This window comes from Bombyx mandarina, chromosome 23 (assembly GCF_030267445.1).
Source record: "Bombyx mandarina strain Sakado chromosome 23, ASM3026744v2".
Lineage (NCBI taxonomy): Eukaryota > Metazoa > Arthropoda > Insecta > Lepidoptera > Bombycidae > Bombyx > Bombyx mandarina.
The window spans coordinates 3,414,424-3,436,627 of NC_143229.1; the positions used below are offsets into that span (position 1 = coordinate 3,414,424).

Genomic DNA, 22,204 nt, shown 5'->3' on the forward strand with positions numbered 1-22,204 from the left:
AGTAAGACGCATTTGTGAAATGCAAAAATTCTATCATCTTCGCAAAAAAAATTATTTACTTATTAATGAAAACATTGCAATTGCGTGCGTACCCACATTTACTAATCCATTTAATTAAAACACATATCTTCTTACTAGATGATGACCGAGCTTTGCTCGGTTTTTTTTTGATAACGCCATCTTGTTGCATCTTTAAAGCGGTTAGTTGCCCCTAATTAAGAAAAATAGTATTATTATTCGCCAATAGATGTCGGGAAGAGTTGATTATTGAAAACACGAATAAAATAACATTTTCTGAAAATAAATCGTAGCTAGATCGATTTATCGCCCCCGAAATCCCCTTTATACTAAATTTTATGAAAATCGTTGGAGCCATTTCCGAGATTCAGATTATAAGTATACCTATAGTTATATACAAGAATTGCTCATTTAAAGGTATAAGATATGATTGCAATGGTACATTCAATTTAAATACAAATATCATGCTCAAAAATGATACACATAATCATTAAATTAATAATAACACTGTCCAGAGTGATGTAATATAAAAAAGTATATCAAAAATGTAAGAAGACAACGTAGACACATTAATGTTTTTATCAAAAATCTTCCCTAACGTTTTTTTCGCATTTCCGTAACATACTTTCCAACTTCTTCATCCTAATGCTACTTATAAACTTTCTTCTTTTTTATACTAAATTATATATTGGATTTCGTCTTCAGGAAAATCTTTAATGGTTGGTATTCGTGTGTCCGAAACTACGCGCCATTTTTTTCTACTTATTCTAGTAACCTCAACGGGGTTATTCTAGATTCACCGAGCTAGTAGGTGAGCTCACGGGGCTCAAACCAGAAGTGTTGCTAACACTGGCCCTAGCAAGAGCAGTGCTTCGCAGAATCTACCATCGGATTGGAAACGCGACTCACTGAGAAGATCCGGCGAGTAACTCAGTGGGCTGTATCTGTGGGTTAATTTACTCGTCGAGCCCTTCGTCGTAAGCGACGGGTTCGGTGAGGACGGTGACCGGTGCTTGAGGTACCTAAAAGTACGCGCCGTAAAATGCTGTCAATAATAATTATGTTTCAATACTTGAATATAATTGCTTTCCTAATTCGCCGTGTGCGGGTCAGTCGCAACCGCTACCTACGGCTGTTCGCCTCACGGATGAATCTGGACTGCCCAATAATGCAACACTGGACACGTGTGCATTTTAAGCACTCTGGATCCAAACCAGCCTTTAGGTTAAGGTAGTTTTCATGTTAATTTTGAGTTTTTGTTTTATTATTATTATTATTGTTTTTGTTTTAGTCCGAGATTAGTTATTATTTTTATTTAATTCTAGTATAAATGAAATGTTAATGCAATGTAATGAAGTGTAATATGAATGCAAAATCTGAAGTAAATTAAATAAAAAAAAAAAAAAAAAACATTAACCATCTTCATCAATTCTAAAAGCATTGGTTATGTTATTGGCTTTTTGAAATATAACTTTGAACTATTATAAAACTGTCATAGTAAGAGTATAATAGTATTTGAATATAATTCTGGAAATTTTAATGAATTTTTTTTAAGTAATAAAAAGCATAAGCCAATTTCGATAGAGCTTTTAGCGTTCAAAAGGCGTTCCTTTGACTGCATTATCGTCTATCACGTTTTTGTTTTTGTTTCAAGTGAACAAACAATTGCGCAGCTCATTTTTATTCAAGTAATTACTGAATTCCACAGTCACTGCTACTTGAATGTTGCAAATTTCGCACAAAAAAAAAACGACTTTATTTATAAAACAAAAAATCCAAGTCAAAAGTCATAGAGCAAATGAACCCCGATCGAAAACAAATCGCATCTCGCTGAACGATAACAAAATAACATCGTCCGAACGATTAATTGATTAAAGGGTCCGTCCTCCCGGGACGTAATGTATGTTGATGGTCTTAGTACAAATAAATGGAATCCACACAACATCCATCAATGTCGTAGATCCTATCGTTTTCGAGACACCGTATGGTAATAACTCTTTTTATCGATTTTTTTCTCTGTTATCTGATTACATTAGTGCAAACAGTTGTAGAGCTTATTCTGCAACTGAACGATTATCTTTCACCGTCCTTAGCAAATGAGACTTTGACATTCAAGCATCAAGACTCTGGCATTAAACAAAAAAAAACTTAAAACAACAACACACCTTAACAAACTTCGTCAGGTTATTTTAGGCTAAAATATAAAAGAAGATGAGGTTGCGGCGTATTATCAACTTATAAAAAACAAGCTTAAAGCATGCCCCGTCTTAATATTCTTTAGACACTATTTTACGAAGACTCGCTTCAACCACGAGAAATTTAAGTTCAAGAATACATTTGATTTTGTTATTTCTATCACAGTTATCGAATTATTATTTTATGTATTCAGGGTAAGCCAAAATAGAGTTCGCTTCAAAACTGCATTTGAAAAATTCTACGTAGAGAGTGACATATTTAGTTCGTAGACCGCGCGCTACGAGGTTTCAGTGCTACACTGTAGAGTCGCTACGAATGTCCTCATTACGTTTCGCGTCGGTCAGTTCGTTCACTTTTCACCTTTAGTTAACATCAATCTGCTCATTAATAAAACGTTTGATAAGACGGTTGAGTAAAATTTGTCGTAAAATTTATTAGTCAACTGAAAAAGTTCGTTTTTATATAAAGTTTTATATACTTTTATTTTTATTTTTTTATTGCTTAGATGTGTGGACGAGCTCACAGCCCACCTGGTGTTAAGTGGTTACTGGAGCCCATAGACATCTACAACGTAAATGCGCCACCCACCTTGAGATATAAGTTCTAAGGTCTCAAATATAATTACAGCGGCTGCCCCACCCTTCAAACCGAAACGCACTACTGCTTCACGGCAGAAATAGGCAGGGTGGTGGTACCTACCCGCGCGGACTCACAAGAGGTCCTACCACCAGTAAAAATGAAACATATACATGAAACTTTCATGAAATATTTTTAAAAAGAGTAGCTATGATACACCTTGAATTAAAAAGCATTGAAACGTAAGCAAAACGATTCTTTAAACGCAAGAATTTTTTGTAAGAGAAATACTCAATGATGATACAAAACACACAGCGTACAACATTATCTTTACGAAAAAAGAAACGTAAGATAAATATGTACGTCTTGGAACATATTTCTCGGAATCACTTAAAGCCAAGCTCCAGGGTTGAAACTCATAAAATTTTATAAAAAGCTTATTTTATTTAAAAAATGTTATAATTGAAATAATTTATACGAAATGAAATATAAGGTTTCTATAAATTATAATATGATTCGCGACCCGCCCGATCTTAACACAAACGTACTGTATATAATACTGTCTTAGAGATAGATACTGGATTATGACAAAAACGTCAAACTATTGTAACTTCAGAATAGCTTACGAAGTTTTTATATTCAATTAAAATTAACATTGCAAACCTTGCCGGTCTTAGGATAGGTTGTGAATTGCTCTTCAAAGCAGATTGAGATCTTTAAAGTATTTTATCTACCAAATTACCTGCAACAATATTGTCCAGAATTAAATTTTATTGGTAGGCAGCGGCTTGGCTCTGCCCCTGGCATTGCTGAAGTCCATGGGCGACGGTAACCACTCACCATCAGGTGGGCCGTATGCTCGTCTGCCTACAAGGATAATAAAAAATTGGAAAATAGACAATTGGTAAAAGTAAAAAAATCGTTGAAAACAGCCGGTAGGGCATTATTTTTAAAATAAAGAAGTTTGATTGACTTCCGGACTATCTCGCTATCGAATCTTAGCTCGAAGTAGAACTCTTTCTAAGTATAAGCTTAAGTTTTAAAACTATAAAAATTTTAAGTTAAATGTTTATAAGTTATAGGTATATTATAAATGTCATTCGCGATCATAGACAGATGAGTATGAGGCATGGCCATACTAAAAGCAAAGGCAAGCAACTAAGCTCAAGTATCAGGTATGACTTACAATTCATTTAAAACTGGCCCTGTAGACGGCAGCTTAGTAGTATTGAATACCAATATTCACAAATGATGATAAATACTAAATAAATAACTTTTTTTAAATAAAACGCTTATCTTACAATCAATTTATTTTCCATTTTTTTGTTGGAGTTTCTATAAAAGGATGTTTTTTTAATCTATTATTTATGTTTAATTTTTTTAGTTTAAGTAGAATTACGTATTCATACATATTCATTAATGTACATTCAGGCATATACAACAGTTTCCAATTTGCTAAGTGAAAAAAAGAAGGCGCTCCAATGAATTTGTTGTTTTGACTACTGAAAGTAAATAACGGACCGAACTGTTTAAAATATTGAATTGTCATTGTCAATTCTCAATTTTGAGTTAATCTGACGTTTTGTAGGTGATCAAAATCATATTCAAAGATTCCGTTACATACTAACATAGATACGTATGAAGCTATTAACGTATGAAGCGTATTAAATAACAAATTGTAGGCACTGCAAATCAAATCCAAATCAAAATCAATAGCAGTATACAAATTGTCTAAGCTTACCTTATAATACGTGGTACGGTGAAAGTTTTCTAGAGAAACCAAAGGATTTCAATAACAGTCTTATCTTTGTCATCATGTTCTTTTTTGACCACCAAATCCATCAAAAACAGCTCCAGTAATAATTTAAATAATATGTCGACAAATTAACATTAACAAATTGACATTAACCTCTTCACTGGTGGTAGGACCTCTCACTGGTGGTAGGACCTCTTGTGAGTCCGCACGGGTAGGTACCACCACCCCGCCTATTTCCGCCGTGAAGCAGTAATGCGTTTCGATTCGAAGAGTGGGGTAGCCGTTGTAACTATACTGAGACCTTAGAACTTATATCTCGAGGTGGGTGGCGCATTTACGTTGTAGATGTCTATGGGCTCCAGTAATCACTTAACACCAGGAGGGTTGTGAGCTCGTCCATCCATCTAAGCAATAAAAAAAAAAGATTCAGTTCAGCCCTATCCTCGATATATGTATTCTCGTGTTTTGTATTCAAACATAGTATTTTATACCGTTCTATAATATATTCATTTGTGTGGGTTATTCCCGTTTTGTACGATCTTCGTATCGGATGTTTTCATTGAATACGTCAAAAGTCACGTTGGAACGAAATAAATTATTTCGAAGCGTCTTCAGCTTTTGGATCTGGAAATTCGAGGGATCATTGCTTCTTTAGAGTATTGTTGCTTGAGACTAATGAAGTAGGATGCTTTTGTGTGTTCTTGGACAATCATTAAGCGATTTTGGGATTACTAATTTCTATTAATATAAGCCGTGATGAAAGGCGATTGCATGCAGCAGAGATGCGAATGTTGCGATGGATGTGTGGAGTAACGAGAATGGATAGAATACGGAATGCATATGTTAGAGGAAGTCTGAAAGTGGCACCTGTGACAGAAAAGCTGAGAAGTGCGCGTTTGGGATAGTATGGACATGTGATGAGACGAAATGAAAATGAGGTTGATAAGAAAATGTTAACTATGAATGTGGAAGGATATAGAGGAAGGGGTAGACCTAAAAAGAAATGGATGAATTGCGTGCGTGAAAAAAGATATGGGTAAGAGGGGAGTGAGCGAAGAAATGGTATATGATAGAAGAGTATGGAAGGAGAAAATATGTTGCACCGACCCCAGGTAACTGGGAGAAGGGCAGCATAATGATGAAGATGTAAGCCGTCGTGATCTAAAGGATAATACGGCCGGTGCGTTCGCGTCGAGCGATGCGTTTATGCCAGTATTCAAATTCCGCAGAGAGGTACTATTTTTTCTAGTAAAATTAGAATATGTAAACTCAATTTTTTTTTAACATATGTTATTAATAAACAATTGTAACATAGACCTCAAGTCTCCGGTAACCACATGCAACTAGTAGGCCGTGACCTCGTCCACCGATAAATGCAATAAAACAACCCATATAAAATAATTAACATACCACTCACTTATAGTGTGACAAATTTTTTGTTCTTACCATTTCTCTGAATTACAAACAATATCAGTACTACTTTTAAGTCCAATTAGTTAAGATGCGAGTATGCGTAAATTATGAGTAAGCAAATAAATGATCAATACCATTGTAGTTAAGTCGACGAGAAATAATACCACCGACGAGAATTTTAAAAAGTCGTCGTGGCCTAAAGGATAATACGTCCGGTGCATTCGTATATAGGGATGCAACGGTGTTCGAATCCCGCAGGGGGGTACTAATTTTTCTAATGAAATACGTACTTAACAATTGTTCACAATTGACTTCCACGGTGAAGGAATAACATCGTGTAATAAAAATCAAACCCGCAAAATTATAATTTGCGTAATTACTGGTGGTAGAACCTCTTGTGAGTCCGCGCGGGTAGGTACCACCACCCTGTCTGTTTCTGCCGTGAAGCAGTAATGCGTTTCGGTTTGAAGGGTGGATCAGCCGTTGTAACTATACTGAGATCTTAGAACTTATATCTCAAGGTGTGTGGCGCATTTACGTTGTAGATGTCTATGGGCTCCAGTAAGCACTTAACACCAGGTGGATTGTGAGCTCGTCCACGCATATAGGCAATAAAAAAAACATACTACAATCATATCCCGATCCATTAACGGTGCTTCAAGGTACCACAAGCACCGGTCACCGTCCTCGTTGAACCTGTCGCTTGCGACCAAGGGCTCGACAAGTGAACTAACCCAAAGATACAGTCCACTGAGTTTCTCGCCGAATCCTCTCAGTAGGTCGCGTTTCCGATCCGGTGATAGATTCTGCGAAACACTGCTCTTGCTAGGGCCAGTGTTAGCAACACACCCGGTTTGAGCCCCGTGACCTCACTTACACGTTAAAGAGAAGCTGATATAGCCTCTCAAGGCTATCAGTATAGGTAGGAAAAAAAATACAATCCTACGTTAAATACGCAGGGCCGCAATCAAACGTGCCACCACCATGAATTTCAAATCGTCATCATCACGTATCGAAATCCTTGAACAATCCATAGAGCCGCTTGATTAATCAACGTTGGATCAATTATATCATATTCTATTCGTATCATATTATTAATCTTGTTAGTATATTTAACGAAGTAAAATGTACCATCTATTATTTTTCTAAACATCACCTGAGCCGGATATCTTTTTCCCTCATTAAATTTGTGTTTTTTATACGGGTCATCGCTATTCATAAAAGATAATCACCATCAAAAATTTCAGTCTGCTTCATTAATATAGCTCGTTATCTTATTTATCTATACCTATACCTATATATATAAAAGAAAGTCGTGTTAGTTACACTATTTATAACTCAAGAACGGCTGAACTGATTTGGCTGAAAATCGGTTGGGAGGTAGCTTAGAACCAGGAGAATGACATAGGATACTTTTTATGTGACATAAAACGTGGTATAACAAAAGGCAACTGATATGGAATAACAAAACGCAAGTGACAGCTAAACGTAATGTAGTCTATGGTTAATTAAAGTAGAATTTTGAAGTTGACCGGTTGATGTGTTTGTTTCGAGTTTCTATTAGCTTATTGTGCCGAGATAGGTAATCATTACCAGAAAGCCATGCCGCGATCAACATGATCGAATTTTTCCCGACGAAGCCGTAATGCAACTAGGGTTCGAAACATTGCGAGTGAAAGGACTGAAGAAGAACAAGAAAATATAATAATAACAACTAAAATACATGGCCAATAAGGTATCATTAAAATGCTTGCTTTTTTTTAATTTACATTAATTATCCAAATAAAAAATTGACCTTCAAATCAAAAGTATGCTCATTTATTGCCTCTAAGGCGGAACAAAGTTCGCCGGGTCACCTAGTTATGTATATTCTGCAAACGTTACACTACGTTTACGTTCGGAACAGATACTATTCCAAATACGCGATAATTCTTGATTAAAATTCATTCGTCTGGATAAGCCGTAATGAAATGCATTGTCGGTTAATCGTTCGGAAATGAGCTGTTGATGAAATAAGCTCCCGGCTCACCGTGAAAAACATTCCGTGACTCAAACGCTCACACCCAAAGGCTATTTAATATTTATTAAAGCTGATCCGGTATGTGTTCTGTAATAAAATTTTATTGTGCCGCGGACTTATATTTGCGCTTTTATTTTAACCATTAAGATACATTCCAATTTATTTATGTTTATTTGTTTGGGGAGCTCATGGCGTTGACTGGAATACCGAATATAGCAAATACTCCGACCGAGAATGATACTCGTATTGTAATGGCGAGGATCAATAGTAATTTTTGTATGTTATTATTCACATATTAATTATATAAATTCCAACATGAGTTTTTTTTTATAGCCTTTGTAGGCAGACGAGCATACGGCCCACCTGATGGTAAGTGGTCACCGTCGCTCATGGACGTCAGCAATGCCAGGGGCAGAGCCAAGCCGCTGCCTACCATAAAGTACTCTCCGCAAGCCTCGTTTGAAGAAGGACATGTCATAGCGCTCGGAAAACACCGTGGAGGGGAGTTCATTCCAAAGCCGGATGGTACGTGGCGAAAAAGTTCTTTTTCGCTTTTTGCTGTGACTTCCTATTTCCGAATTACTTTTTCGTTTAACTTTTATCAGGGACTGATCTTTGCTGCCTGACCGCATATGATACACTCCTCATAAAATCGTCCCCTCTGAGAAAGAAAATTTTCTAAGAAAATCTACTATCAAAATTCACAAAGTATTCACAAAGTAAGTAGGGTTGTTAGTCTCACCACATACCACAAAATGCGTTAATTAATTTCTAAACGCACAGAGTTTTGTTTGCGTTCTGTAGAAGTTGTACAGTCTTGTAAAACGTCCAACCAAAGCTACTAGGTTACATGCAGATATGGATATTCATAGAACATCACTCGACGTGACAACTACGAGTCACCGTCTAAAATTAACAACCGCCAGTTGTGTAACGTCCTTAGTGTAAGCAACAAAGTCACAATAGCAACTTCGCGACTCCAATGTCTTCTTGTTTAAATGATACGGCTCGGTTATTGAAATCGAATATAGCTAAAACAAAACCAAATAGGTGTAATTGAGCGTGATGTTTTTTGTTAAATGGGTTACGTCCTTGAGAGAAGAGTTTTCATTCTCGTGACTATAGGACGACTGCCACAGCTTTCAAACAGAAACGCATTACTGACTTGCGGCAGAAAGAAGCGTGAATATTCACTGGTGGTAGGACCTCTTGGGAGTCCGCACGGGTAGGTACCACCACCCCGCCTATTTCCGCCGTGAAGCAGTAATGCGTTTCGGTTCGAAGGGTGGGGTAGCCGTTGTAACTATACTGAGATCTTAGAACTTATATCTCGAGGTGGGTGGCGCATTTGCATTGTAGATGTCTATGGGCTCCAGTAACCACTTAGCACCAGGTGGGCTGTGAGCTCTTCCACCCATCTAAGCAATAAATAAATAAATAAGTTATTTGTTACATGGGCTACGTCTTTGAGAGATGAGTTTTAAGTCCCGTGACTATAGGACGACTGCCCCAGCTTTCAAACAGGAACGCATTACTGCTTTGCGGCAGAAATAAGCGAATATGTGTTAAGTAGCGTATTTCATTAGGGAAATTGGTGCCTGTCTACGGGATTCGAACACAGTCGCATCACTCGATACGCATGCACCGGGCGTCTTATATTTTAAGCCACGATGATTCTTAGGCCACTTCTGATGTTAAGAGCTTACATTAACAAGTAAGATAAAATTCTTAATTTTATTTCAAAAAATATGTTCCACCTTACAAAACGCAACGCGCGGAATCTTTACTGTATCAAAATAAACAGGATTACACACCCATATTGCTTCGCAATGCCACCAGTTGCGTATTAAAATGGCAGTGCTGAATGTTAGATTTTATAAAAAAAAATTGCTAATTAAAGACTATAAGTACTTGTAGTTGATGAAGAAAGAATCTGCAATTGATGATGAGTCAGCTGTGGGTAGCCTGACGTATTAGCTAATTTGATTAGCGTTATACTACAAAATACTCAATATTATCGTAAAAGAATGCATAAAAAAATTACCTATTTTACATCTCACGTCAAAAATTGCCGATGCTAGCTAGAATCTAGCGTTTAGAAATTTTATTCTTTGTTTATAATAATATACTTAACATATAGGTATAAGATCTATGAACTTCTAATTGTACTTATTGATATAATTTTAAATAAGACTTCAATATGTTGGTCTGTAAAAACAAAAAAACGACATTCAAAGTCTGTTTTATAGTAAATTAGTTTCAAAATACAACAATTCAACATACAAACTAATTTAACAACTTCATATTTGTTCATCTCTATTACCGATGTTTTGTTGGCATTCAATATTAATTCCAACATGAGTTTCGCTTTTTTGCTGTGACTTCCTATTTCCGAATTACTTTTTCGTATAACTTTTATCAGGGACTGATCTTTGCTGTCTGAGTTCATATTATACATTCCTCATAAAATTGTCCGCTCTGAGAAAGAAAATCTTCTAAGAAAAACTAGAATCAAAATGTATTCACAAAGTAAGTACGGTTGTTAGGCTCACTACACACGATAAAATGCGTTAATTATCGTAAAGAAACTAACTTGGTTTAGACAAAGTCGGATAAAGCTTACGTTAAAGGAACTGTTCTTTATATTACAAGATTAGTAAAAGTTAAGCGGTCGTAATGCTCCAAAAATCCTAATTTACCCGTCAATGTCAACGACCGCATTAAATACCGTGATATTTTAATAACTTAAGAACAACATTACTGTGAAAGGGCACGTAGCAAAACTAATGGCATCGCGTCGTGCGAGAGTGAAACATACTGTAATTATACGACACCTCACTTTATTATGGACGTTGAGAAATTGGAGGATATTCTTTCTAGTTCTCTCAGTAGTTGCTATAATCATTACTTCTAACCTTAGTAGTTATGAGTAGTAAGATATCTTATCTGCTTAATCACGCTTAGCGTTGTATAGGTGAATGACATGTTCGATCATTATTTATTGAAATTTGTTTTTAGGTATAGTTTTATTAATAAAATGTTCATAATAAAATGTTTGTTCGTATTTTACTAGCATTGGCACCTCGTTCATCCGATCAAATAGCGCTTATTAACCGCCCTCCAAGCGTTAATTGGTCGTCGTAGCCCATAAATATTACAACATAATGCCATCTGTCTTGAGACTAAAGACTAAGGATCGAAATTTTAATATTATTGTATGTAATTTAATTTAATATGAAGGCAAAATTATCTTCTTCTTGGATTTAAAAGATGATGGTCTAATCATGAGTGGTCATCGTCCCTCCCTAAACATTACCAGCCTTATATTTTAACTCGAAACGCATAACCACATAACTTACTGGTGGTAGGACCTCTTGTAAGACCGCGCGGGTAGGTACTACCGCCCTGCCTATTTCTGCCGTGAAGTAGTAATGCGTTTCGGTTTGAAGGGTAGGGCAGCCGTTGTAACTATACTGAGATCTTAGAACTTATATCTCAAGGTGGGTGGCGCATTTACGTTGTAGATGTCCATGGGCTCCAGTAACCACTTAACACCAGGTGGGCTGTGAGCTCGTCCACCCATCTAAGCAATAATAAATAAATAAATAAAAAAACACTTTCCAACAAATATAAGTGCAAAGATAGTACAAATCTAAGCGAAAATTACCCTACCACTTCTAACCATACAATTTTATTATATTTTGGTTTTTTTTTCTATGATACGACGTTATTCCTGCGTCGTTCTTGGACGATTTATACGTATTATTCCCACTTCCTTGGGGCATATAACCGAGATGTTTACTTCATTCTATTATCTATTGCTTTACTCTCCAGCTCATGTGAGCGTTGCAAAAAATTCAAATTAATTCTATCCATATGATGAACCGCTCAAGGGATAAGTAATAAAAAAATTGTGGGATCCTTTTGTCTATCGAATACCTTGTCCGATTGCTAAGCACTTCGTTGGAAAGTATTGTTCGTTTCTTTGTGTCGAGTAGGTAAGAAAGAAGAGCCGGAAACACAGACAGCCCTTCGCTATGGGTAATGCAGAATGTTTTTAGAAGCCACTGCAAGCTAAAAGAAACAATATTGGGTATTCCAAGTCATAAGACCTTTGTAGATTTTTTGTGAAAATAATAAATATATACATCATTACGTCAGTTTTAAGGGTCCAGTCAGTTGATATTAAGTTCGGTATAATTATGATAGGACTCCGTTAACTAATAGCTTTTCGCAAGTAGCTTCGCCTAGCTGCACTATACTTTATATCAGCAGTGAGTCATTGGATCCTCACGTCCCCGGGATTGGAGGCAAACCCCCTCTGCATAATATTTCTTAAGGTTCAAATTATTTCTGTACTTTTGATCAGAATTAACACAGTAGTTTAGGCGTATAACGATAACAGATATACAGAGTTACTTTTGTACTATTTGCTATCTGACTTTTAACATCTAACAGAATAAAATTACTAGAATGTTTACAAGACAAATTTATTTTTCTACATCAGATTTTTTTAATACATACATAAACGGTGAAACCTGATTTTAATTGTTTACCAATGCTAGTAGATATCAATAGACGATTACCGTCTCTCTTGAGACATTAAATCGAAGTGTCATTTTTATAAGAGCTGCCTCACACTTAATATCAGAAGTCTAGACTATTCCACAACAGAAATAGACGAAAGGTCGTAGACACCTCAAGACAAAATTTTATCCTTCTACCAACATCAAGCTTGAGGGATATTAGTCAAGGCAAGTAAGCAGATGCCTTACACGTGATTTGAACAGGAGAAGCGATTTTTCTGAAAAACGAAAATAACGTATTCTTCATTTAGAAAATTTATTTGAGATGATAATTAAACTCGGGTATCTAGGAATATGAAATATTAGATAAATTATAATAACTAAGGGATAAAGATTACAAGTAAGTTGAACAGTGAAATGTGTTAAGAAAGAACATCTTAATGTGATTTATGAGTTTGCATTATCAAGGGAATTATTTAAGGGAAGGGCTTTCATCGTGGACCCCTAATATGTTTCTTGAGGATTTCATATCTGATACTTCATAGCTATCTAATATCGATTACTTTTAGATTGGGAGTTCATGTTGTCGTTGATATGAGCGTCCGTGACTTAACAGGTAAGACGTTCCGTGAACCCATATCAACATACGATTATGTCATATTAGGTTTGTTACATGATACTAATACAGGTTTGAGCCCCGTGAGCTCACCTGTTAGTTAAGGTTACGCTGAAATAGCCTCTAAAGGCTATCAGCATAGGTAGAAAACAAAAAGATACTAAAACAAATTATTGTAATATTTTATATGAACAAAATTATAAAAGCTCTCTCTTGGTACGCGCATCATTCAAAAACCAGTAGATTTCAATATTTTTTTCGTTTCTCTTCTTAGTATATTGGATCATATCTAACGAGAAAACAAGTATGACGATATTTTCATGTTACATGAAGTTAATGAAGTTTAAAATAACTACGATAGTATATAGTGGCACTCAATCGATAGTGTCAATAGTTTTTCAGAATGTTGCTATAGTTGTGTTACATTTTTTTATTTTTTTTTTATTGCTTAGATGGGTGGACGAGCTCACAGCCCACCTGGTGTTAAGTGGTTACTGGAGCCCATAGACATCCACAACGTAAATGCGCCACCCACCTTGAGATACAAGTTCTAAAGTTTCCCGTATAGTTACAACGGCTGCCCCACCCTTCAAACCGAAACGCATTACTGCTTCACGGCAGAAATAAGCAGGGTGGTGGTACCCACCCGCGCGGACTCACAAGAGGTCCTACCACCAGTAATTACGCAAATTATAATTTTGCGGGTTTCATTTTTATTACACGAAGTTATTCCTTCACCGTGGAAGTCAATCGTGAACATTTGTTGAGTACGTATTTCATTAGAAAAATTGGTACCCGCCTGCGGGATTCGAACGCCGGTGCATCGCTCAACACGAATGCACCGGACGTCTTATCCGTTAGGCCACGACGACTTCATACATTACATGGTTTAATATGAAATCAATACTTGATACCATTCGGCCCTGTGTAAGTAATTCCGTCTATAATAAAATATGATGGTTTGGTACCGTGTTATAGGTGTACTCCCGTATAACGCGCCCGTGTAACCCCATATAAAGTAATGCTTAAATTTTCTTGGTATTTCTACGCCTTTTAGAGTTTCAGTATAAAATGTACCAGCATATAATCAATGTTCTTACAATTCAAAAACTAAGAGTTTAATTTAATTAAGTAATTCAATTTTATCTACGTGAAGCAAAAACTTTGTATCCCTTTTTACGAAAATTGCGCGGACGGAGGAGTATGAAATTTTCCACACTTATAGAGAATATAGAGAAGAAGTGCACAATGCTAATTTTTTTTTTAAATAATGCTTAAAAGATACATTAAATCAATAAAGAAAACATTACACACACTACATACCATGTATTTGACTCACACACGCATGCATATTATTTATTGTCAAACTTTTGTTCTTGACGTCTGTTGTCAAATTGAGAATATATTAAATATTGTTTGTTTTGTTAATATTTTTATAGTGTAGTCTTGGCGAAATTTGTGATTATAGAAGTATAAAATACAATCATAATAGTGTACAAACTTACAATTCCAATTAATTACATATAGTCGAATTTCGACTACTGCGGGACCTCTAGTAACGACTTAATAGACACAATGTCCAAAGGAAAACGAAATCTGAACTGTAAAAGTCATTACGAATTTCACAGTATACATAAAATAGTGTGCGGAAGATCCCCCGGGGCAAAGTACGTGTTATGTGAGGGACATGAAATAGCATAATAAGAGTTTTGCGTTATAGGGGGGATTACAACAACCTATTTCTCCGGAAAATAGCCATCCATAAGTATATTTTGATGAGTAAGATTACCGCTATTCCAATATTACTGAAACTTCGATTTCGTGTGGGCTAGGCACATTGCTCATGGAATAGGCAGCCACTGGGACCGAAAAGCTATCAAGTGGTGAGCGTATACCAGAAGACGTAGCTTGGATAGACCTTCCACAAGGTGGACCAACGACCTAGTAAGGGTCGTAGGAATCTACTGAATGCAGCCTGCGCAAGACCGGTTTTTGTGGCGCAGCTCGGGGAAGACCTATGTCCAGCAGTGAACGTCTGTGGGCTAAAAGAAGAAGAAGAACTCATGTTTCAAACAGAACATTATTTTACAGTGTGACATCTATGGGTTTTGGTAACATCAAAAAACCTGTTTCTTAATGTGCTTATCTAGGTAAAAATGAAGCTTGCGTTAAGATAAATTGCGATTATAGCGTTTTTTTAATAATAATAAGTTTTATTAATAAAGGTTTTTATGTTACACAAATACAATTTTTTGAAGCTGGATTCTCAAAAAGAATTTATTTGTTACAGAATTTTTGACGCAACACGAAAAAATGAACAAATCTCACAAATGGAAGCTGCTACATGGCATTTCGAACAGACGGTATGTAATTTAGACATCAGCAAACTAAATCTCCGGAGCACAAAATCACCTATATTTCCCCATTACGTATTGAACGATTTATTTATTGTTACAGAGAACTGGCGTACGAGAAAATGACTGAAGTAATTCTGATCGATACGTGTGCGGAATATTATTGGAGATTATTCGCCGAATTATTCACCGCTGCGAATTTTTTTATCATGCTACTTGAAATTTAGTAGTTGAAATATATCCAAAATGGGTCAAGCAGCTACTCACGATGCAAATAACTACACCTCCATTAATTACACGGAGATTTACGACGTGATTGAAGACGAAAAGGACGTATGCGCCGTCGCTGACGAACCTAAATATCCTAGTAGTTTTGGAATAAGTTTAGCTGTTCCAGAATGGGAAGCTATTTGTACAGCTATAATACTAACGATGATTATAATTTCAACGGTGGTCGGAAACATTCTTGTTATATTAAGTGTATTTACCTACAAACCCCTTAGAATTGTTCAGAACTTCTTCATTGTATCCTTAGCTGTGGCAGATTTAACCGTAGCCATATTAGTTCTGCCGTTGAACGTTGCATATTCTATCCTCGGACAATGGGTCTTTGGCATTTACGTCTGTAAAATGTGGCTCACTTGCGACATAATGTGTTGTACGTCGTCCATTCTAAACCTTTGCGCCATCGCCTTAGATAGATATTGGGCCATTACGGATCCCATAAATTACGCACAAAAAAGAACATTGGAACGAGTTCTCTTTATGATCGGAATCGTTTGGATACTGTCGCTTGTAATTAGTTCTCCACCTTTACTTGGATGGAACGATTGGCCTGAAGTGTTCGAACCTGATACACCATGTCGCTTAACTTCGCAACCAGGGTTTGTAATATTTTCATCATCTGGCTCTTTCTACATTCCGCTTGTCATAATGACTGTAGTTTATTTCGAAATCTATTTAGCGACCAAAAAGAGACTAAGGGACCGAGCTAAAGCAACCAAAATCAGTACGATTTCCAGTGGTCGGAATAAATATGAAACTAAAGAAAGTGATCCTAACGACCAGGATTCGGTCAGCTCGGATGCTAATCCCAACGAACATCAAGGAAGTACACGTCTTGTTGCGGAAAACGAGAAGAAACACAGGACAAGAAAATTGACCCCAAAAAAGAAACCGAAGCGCCGATACTGGAGCAAAGATGATAAATCACACAACAAACTCATAATCCCGATATTATCTAATGAAAATTCCGTTACAGATATCGGAGAAAATCTCGAAAATAGAAACACATCTTCCGAGAGTAATTCCAAGGAAACTCACGAGGATAATATGATAGAAATAACTGAGGCGGCGCCCGTGAAAATACAAAAACGTCCTAAACAAAATCAAACTAACGCAGTTTATCAGTTCATTGAAGAGAAACAAAGAATATCGCTTACGAGAGAACGAAGAGCTGCAAGGACCCTAGGTATCATAATGGGCGTTTTCGTGGTATGCTGGCTTCCTTTCTTTGTCATCTACCTCGTTATACCATTCTGTGTTAGCTGTTGCCTCTCAAATAAGTTTATAAACTTCATAACTTGGCTGGGCTACGTTAATTCAGCTTTAAATCCTTTGATTTACACCATCTTTAACATGGACTTCAGGCGAGCGTTCAAGAAACTTTTATTCATTAAATGTTAATAAAGGTGTGCCAAAGACTAAAGGTGATTTAAAATTTTAAATAGATGTTCTCGCTGAAATTGCTGATTTGCTCAAAATTTAATAAATAAACCACTTTCGTAAGTAAGTAGTATTATTAGAAATGAATATCCTTTTTATCTATCATCAAACTTTAATCTTTAAATAAAATAATAATAGTGATATTATAAAATATTAGTAGGTAGTTTTAAATAATATTAAAATTAACTTAGACTTTGTATTGAAGTTGTTGTGTCCATTTTGTAAATATCGATGTTATGAATACATAGTGCATAGCACGCTAGGAATTTTCATTGTGTAAATATGTGAATTGAACGAATTTAATGTTAAAGAGCATTGTAACCAACGAAGAAAAGTTTTATTATTATTAGCGTCTCGTTTAAAATAATGTAAATACATATCTTGGTCCATTGTATGATATATTAGTGATATTTGTAAGATAGATATTATAAGTATATTAATCGTGTTTAACTATTTTGTTTTAGAAACTTAAATGTCGTATCTCTTTAAATGGCTAATGTAAACAATACATACGTAGAGGCGAATTATATTGGTTTATAGCATATCCCTTTGAAATAATTTGAGCCCTTATTTAAAAGGGATATTAATGTTCAAGTTTGTTTTTCCATTACAATAAATAATAATTAATAATTAGTGGTTTTTCATTCCGTAAAATAATCTGACAGATTTTTGAAGATCAGTAGATTATCTATTGAAACAATAAAATTTAATTTAGTTTTTGGCGTCAAGCCTATTTATACTAGCAACATAAACTAAATAATGAACTTGATGCCTCTACTTGCTCGTTCGAGTAATATAAAAATAAAATCTTTATAAATCATTGTCCAATGTTTCCCAAACAAAAATATATTTATACCTTGACATTTTCTTCGGTTTTCCCTAGTCGCAGACATAATTAAAACAGCTTTACGGTTTCCCGTTTTTTTTTTTAATATACATAATATTATTTTCGACGACTTCACTGTTTTTATGATCACGGAAGATAGAATCGATATTGAAATTTCGATAAAGCATTTTTAGTGTTAATAGGGTTCAAGATCCATTGTTAGGCTAGTTAGATAGTTAGGTTACGTTAAAATTCCATAGACACTGCAATACAAAAAGCGAAATGGAGGAAATTTCGGATTGCGAACGTGCGAATCCCGGACCGGCGATATTCTCGTGGCTGAATAAAACTCCTGCCAAATTCCTATGCAGCATGATTGAAAGATGGGGCAGTAATGCTTTTCGGTTTGAAGGGTGGGGCAGGTAAGGTAAGGTCTTCCACCCACCTAAGCAATAAAAAATAAAAAAGAACTTGGTGCACCAACCCCACTGTGGGATAGCGGCAGGGAGAAGGAGAAAGTTACTGCCTGGGAGATAATTGTTTTTTTTTTTGCTTATTGCTTGATTTTTATTACACGATGTTATTCCTTCACCGTGGAAGTCAATCGTAAACATTTGTTGAGTACGTATTTAATTAGAAAAATTCGTACCCGCCTGAGATTCGAACACCGGTGCATCGCTCAACACGAATGCACCGGACGTCTTATCTTTTAGGCCACGACGACTTCGAAAGGGATGGGATAATAATCTCTAATGGGATCATAAAAATATGAGAGGTTTATCTTTCAGTTACTTCCAACTGACTTCTTTCAGCTACTTCCTACTGACTGGTCTTCCTTTTCAAATATTGTACTGTTAATATCGGCAGAAATATGAAGTTTATCTCTAGGAGTTCACCTTTCGCGTTAGATGAAGACATTTAATTTGCAATTATTCTTTCAACGGTCTCTTATTTTGGTTCACTAGTAGCCTCTTCGAATATCTTCCAGGATGCCTGTACTTGGCTAAATCGTGAAAAATACATCTATTAGTGAACGTATCTGTATAACGATCACAAAAGAGTATAATTGATTATTTTTGTCTGATTCGGTTCTTGTTTGACAGAGAATTTTATTAAATGTTAGTGTAATTGGCAATTAAACCACATTTGTACAAGTTTTCTTTGTAGCATTGTATTCGTGAGTTTACAAGGAAATGAATGAAGTTTTATCATTATTATTCCACATCATTCAATTCAAATTTCACCTTTTAGGCACTACGTTTCTCAAGCCTGATAAGGTATTTATATTTTTACCTCTCTTATCTTTCTGTCTCATCTTTGTTGTCCAAGTGTTTCGGTTATTGTTAACATGACAGGGCTTAGAGTAGTTCTATTAAATCAAAGTGCAAAGGAAATCTTGCAATAATAGATCTCTGAAGTCACATTGACCTCATGTTATAGTCCTCTTTTCATGATTCAAGATGAACTGTAGTATTCAATTTATGTTGCCTATAGGCTGCTGGGATTTTATTACTAAAAAACTCAATAAGTGAGCTTTTTAACACATCTGAATATCTTTCGATATAAAAGATGATCGCAACAGGAGTTTCTAAGTCAGCTATTCTGATTCCCTAGAAGACTAGGGACTACAACAAATAGTACAAATGTTCGAAGATCAATATTCAATACGCGACCACAACCTAAGTCACAACCAATATTTCTTTTTGGGCTAAACTTCCCGTCTATTTCCAGGAAATATATAGTCGCAACAAACAATCGACTTGAATCCACATTACGGGTATGTAGTTGTGTGTAGAGAGAACATTTACGAAGTAGGCTACGTATAATGTAATGGTGATTTCATACAACCCATTGTTCCACGGAATGGACTGGAAATGGATAGCCCGAGTTATTTTCTAAGACTACTAGGGGAGATATTTATTTAATTTTTTTTTTGCATAGATGATGTATGTACCCAGTGCACGCTTCGTATCATGGAGGAGCTGAAAAGCTAAGGAGCTAAAGAAATCAGATAGTGAATGTTGCTACCCACATTAACCCAATTCAGATTCTTAACTGAATTGAATACAGAGTATTCTATCCTTGATGCTGGAACACGTGTTTGTTTTGAGGCAGAACAGAAGCAGGTTACCGATAACCAATAACACATTTTTTTTTATTTGTGGCTATAACTATAAATGATATAGTTCAAGATATAAAATTGGTATCTGATACTAATTGTTACGAATACATTGGTTCATACATTGGCCTCATCGAAAATCAAAATCAATACATTTGTAAGATTAAATCTATTAGAGGTTTAGTAAGGCATCATTTTTGCCTCTAGGCACAATGTTTTTTTCGCCTACCTAATAGGCGGTAGTCTAAGGGGCTATAACAACTACGTGCGGAACGGTAGTTGTGAGCTCACGGGCCCAACTTGAGAGAAATGCTAAAACTGCCCCTAGCAAGAGCAGTGCTTCTCAAGATTCACCGGGTCGGAATCGCAACTCACTGAGAAGATCCGGCAAGAAACTCAGCGGGTTGTGTCTATGTGCTAGTTTGCACGTCGAACTTTTTTTCGTAATCGACGATTCAACGAGAACGGTGATCGGTACTTGAACAGACACAATATTTCTGGCAGGAAATGTATCCCCGCCCATGTAGGTACCACCACCCCGCCTATTTCTGCCGTGAAGCAGTTCGAGCGTTTCGGCTTGAAGGGTGGGGCAGCCGTTGTAACTATACTGAGACCTTAGAACTTATATCTCAAGATGGGTGGCGCATTTATGTTCTAGATGTCTATGGGCCCCAGTAACCACTTAACACCAGGTGGGCTGTGAGCTCGTCCACCGATCTAAGCAATAAAAAAAAATCTCAATAACAAATATCCAATCGCTTATAAAACAAACAATAGAACCCAATGACCATGTTACGTTATTTCGCATAATTTCAACATTTTTGTTCGTTCATTGAAAGAGAATTCGTTAACAACTCCCCAATCGGAAATAAAACGTTTTGCAATAATTAATGAACCGTGCACGGGCAATTATCTTTATGTTATGACTCTTTGATGTTACGTTATTGACTATTTCGCTTTGTTATGCGGAATTTCCACTTTTATGATTATTCGTGTCGGTATGAGGAAAAAGGAATATTTGATGTATGCCTGTGATCATTGTGGTACGAATACGCTAACTAATCGTCACAGTTAATTAGGTAGGGTAAGGGAGTAATGGGAAGGAAGGATTGTGATTGGCTCGGTTTTGTCGATCGAGCAGTGGCGTCTGGGATTGAACTCGAAGATTCAGTGGAAGCTTGATAACTGTTATATGCTTACTTTCTTCCCTTTAAATGCTGAGAAAAGCCTTATTCTATATGCTTTCTTTGTTTCTCTAGTATGACTAGAATGCATAAATACTGTAGCCACCACATGGTGATGCGGTCAGCCAATAGCAGGCTTAGTCGACTAAAAGCAATCAACGCGTCTCAATCAGGTAGTTTCGTGTTTTGGCAAAGAATTTCAATAGATACTATTTTTAATTAAGTGTATATTTTCTATAGTCTCTAGAGACTATTCGTGACAGGGAAGATCGAGGGAAAGAGACCTTGCGGGCGCAGTCCGACAAGGTGGTTCGACCAAATCCGCACCACACTCGAGGTCCCATTCCACGACGCCCTTCATGCGGCCAATGATCGGACGCGCTGGCGGGACATTACAAGGAACAAAATCCTGTCAACATATAATGGTCACGACCCTAAGCAGTGAGGAAACGACGCGAGGAGGAGGTATATTTTCTGTAATAAAAGTATTTGGTTAAAAACTGTCACCAACCGCCGCCTAACAACATATGTCCGTGAATGCAATTCCGGGTCGAAATAGTGACTTCCTGAGGAAATCCGATGAGAAACTGTGCGTTCTGATGCTAGGAGCTACGTATTAATTACTTCGAAGAGTAGGGGAGACTTGCGCTTTAGTTGCTGCTAGTGTTAGTACTTGTGACGTCCAACAACACTAAGAGTAGATCAGTAGGATTCGTGAGAACGTATCTAGTCTCAATAGTGGTTGGCTGGAAGTTTTTTTTTTATTGCTTTGATGGGTGGACGAGCTCACAGCCCGCCTGGTGTTAAGTGGTTACTGGAGACCATAGACATCCACAACGTAAATGCGCCACCCACCTTGAGATATAAGTTCTAAG

At 36.4% G+C, this 22,204-nt stretch overlaps 1 protein-coding gene across 1 annotated transcript in view; it reads left to right on the forward strand.

The window, feature by feature from the left end:
- The window catches only part of Oct-TyrR (Octopamine-Tyramine receptor), a 74,016-nt gene extending 56,183 nt beyond the window's left edge, over positions 1–17,833 (forward strand). Inside the window, exons 2-3 of the mRNA XM_028171983.2 lie at positions 15,412–15,484; positions 15,579–17,833. Of these exons, the coding sequence (XP_028027784.1) occupies positions 15,722–17,161 (1,440 nt within the window). The 5' untranslated portion in view covers positions 15,412–15,484; positions 15,579–15,721 and the 3' untranslated portion in view covers positions 17,162–17,833. The remainder of the gene's footprint in view (positions 1–15,411; positions 15,485–15,578) is intronic.
- Positions 17,834–22,204: the final 4,371 nt, after the last annotated feature.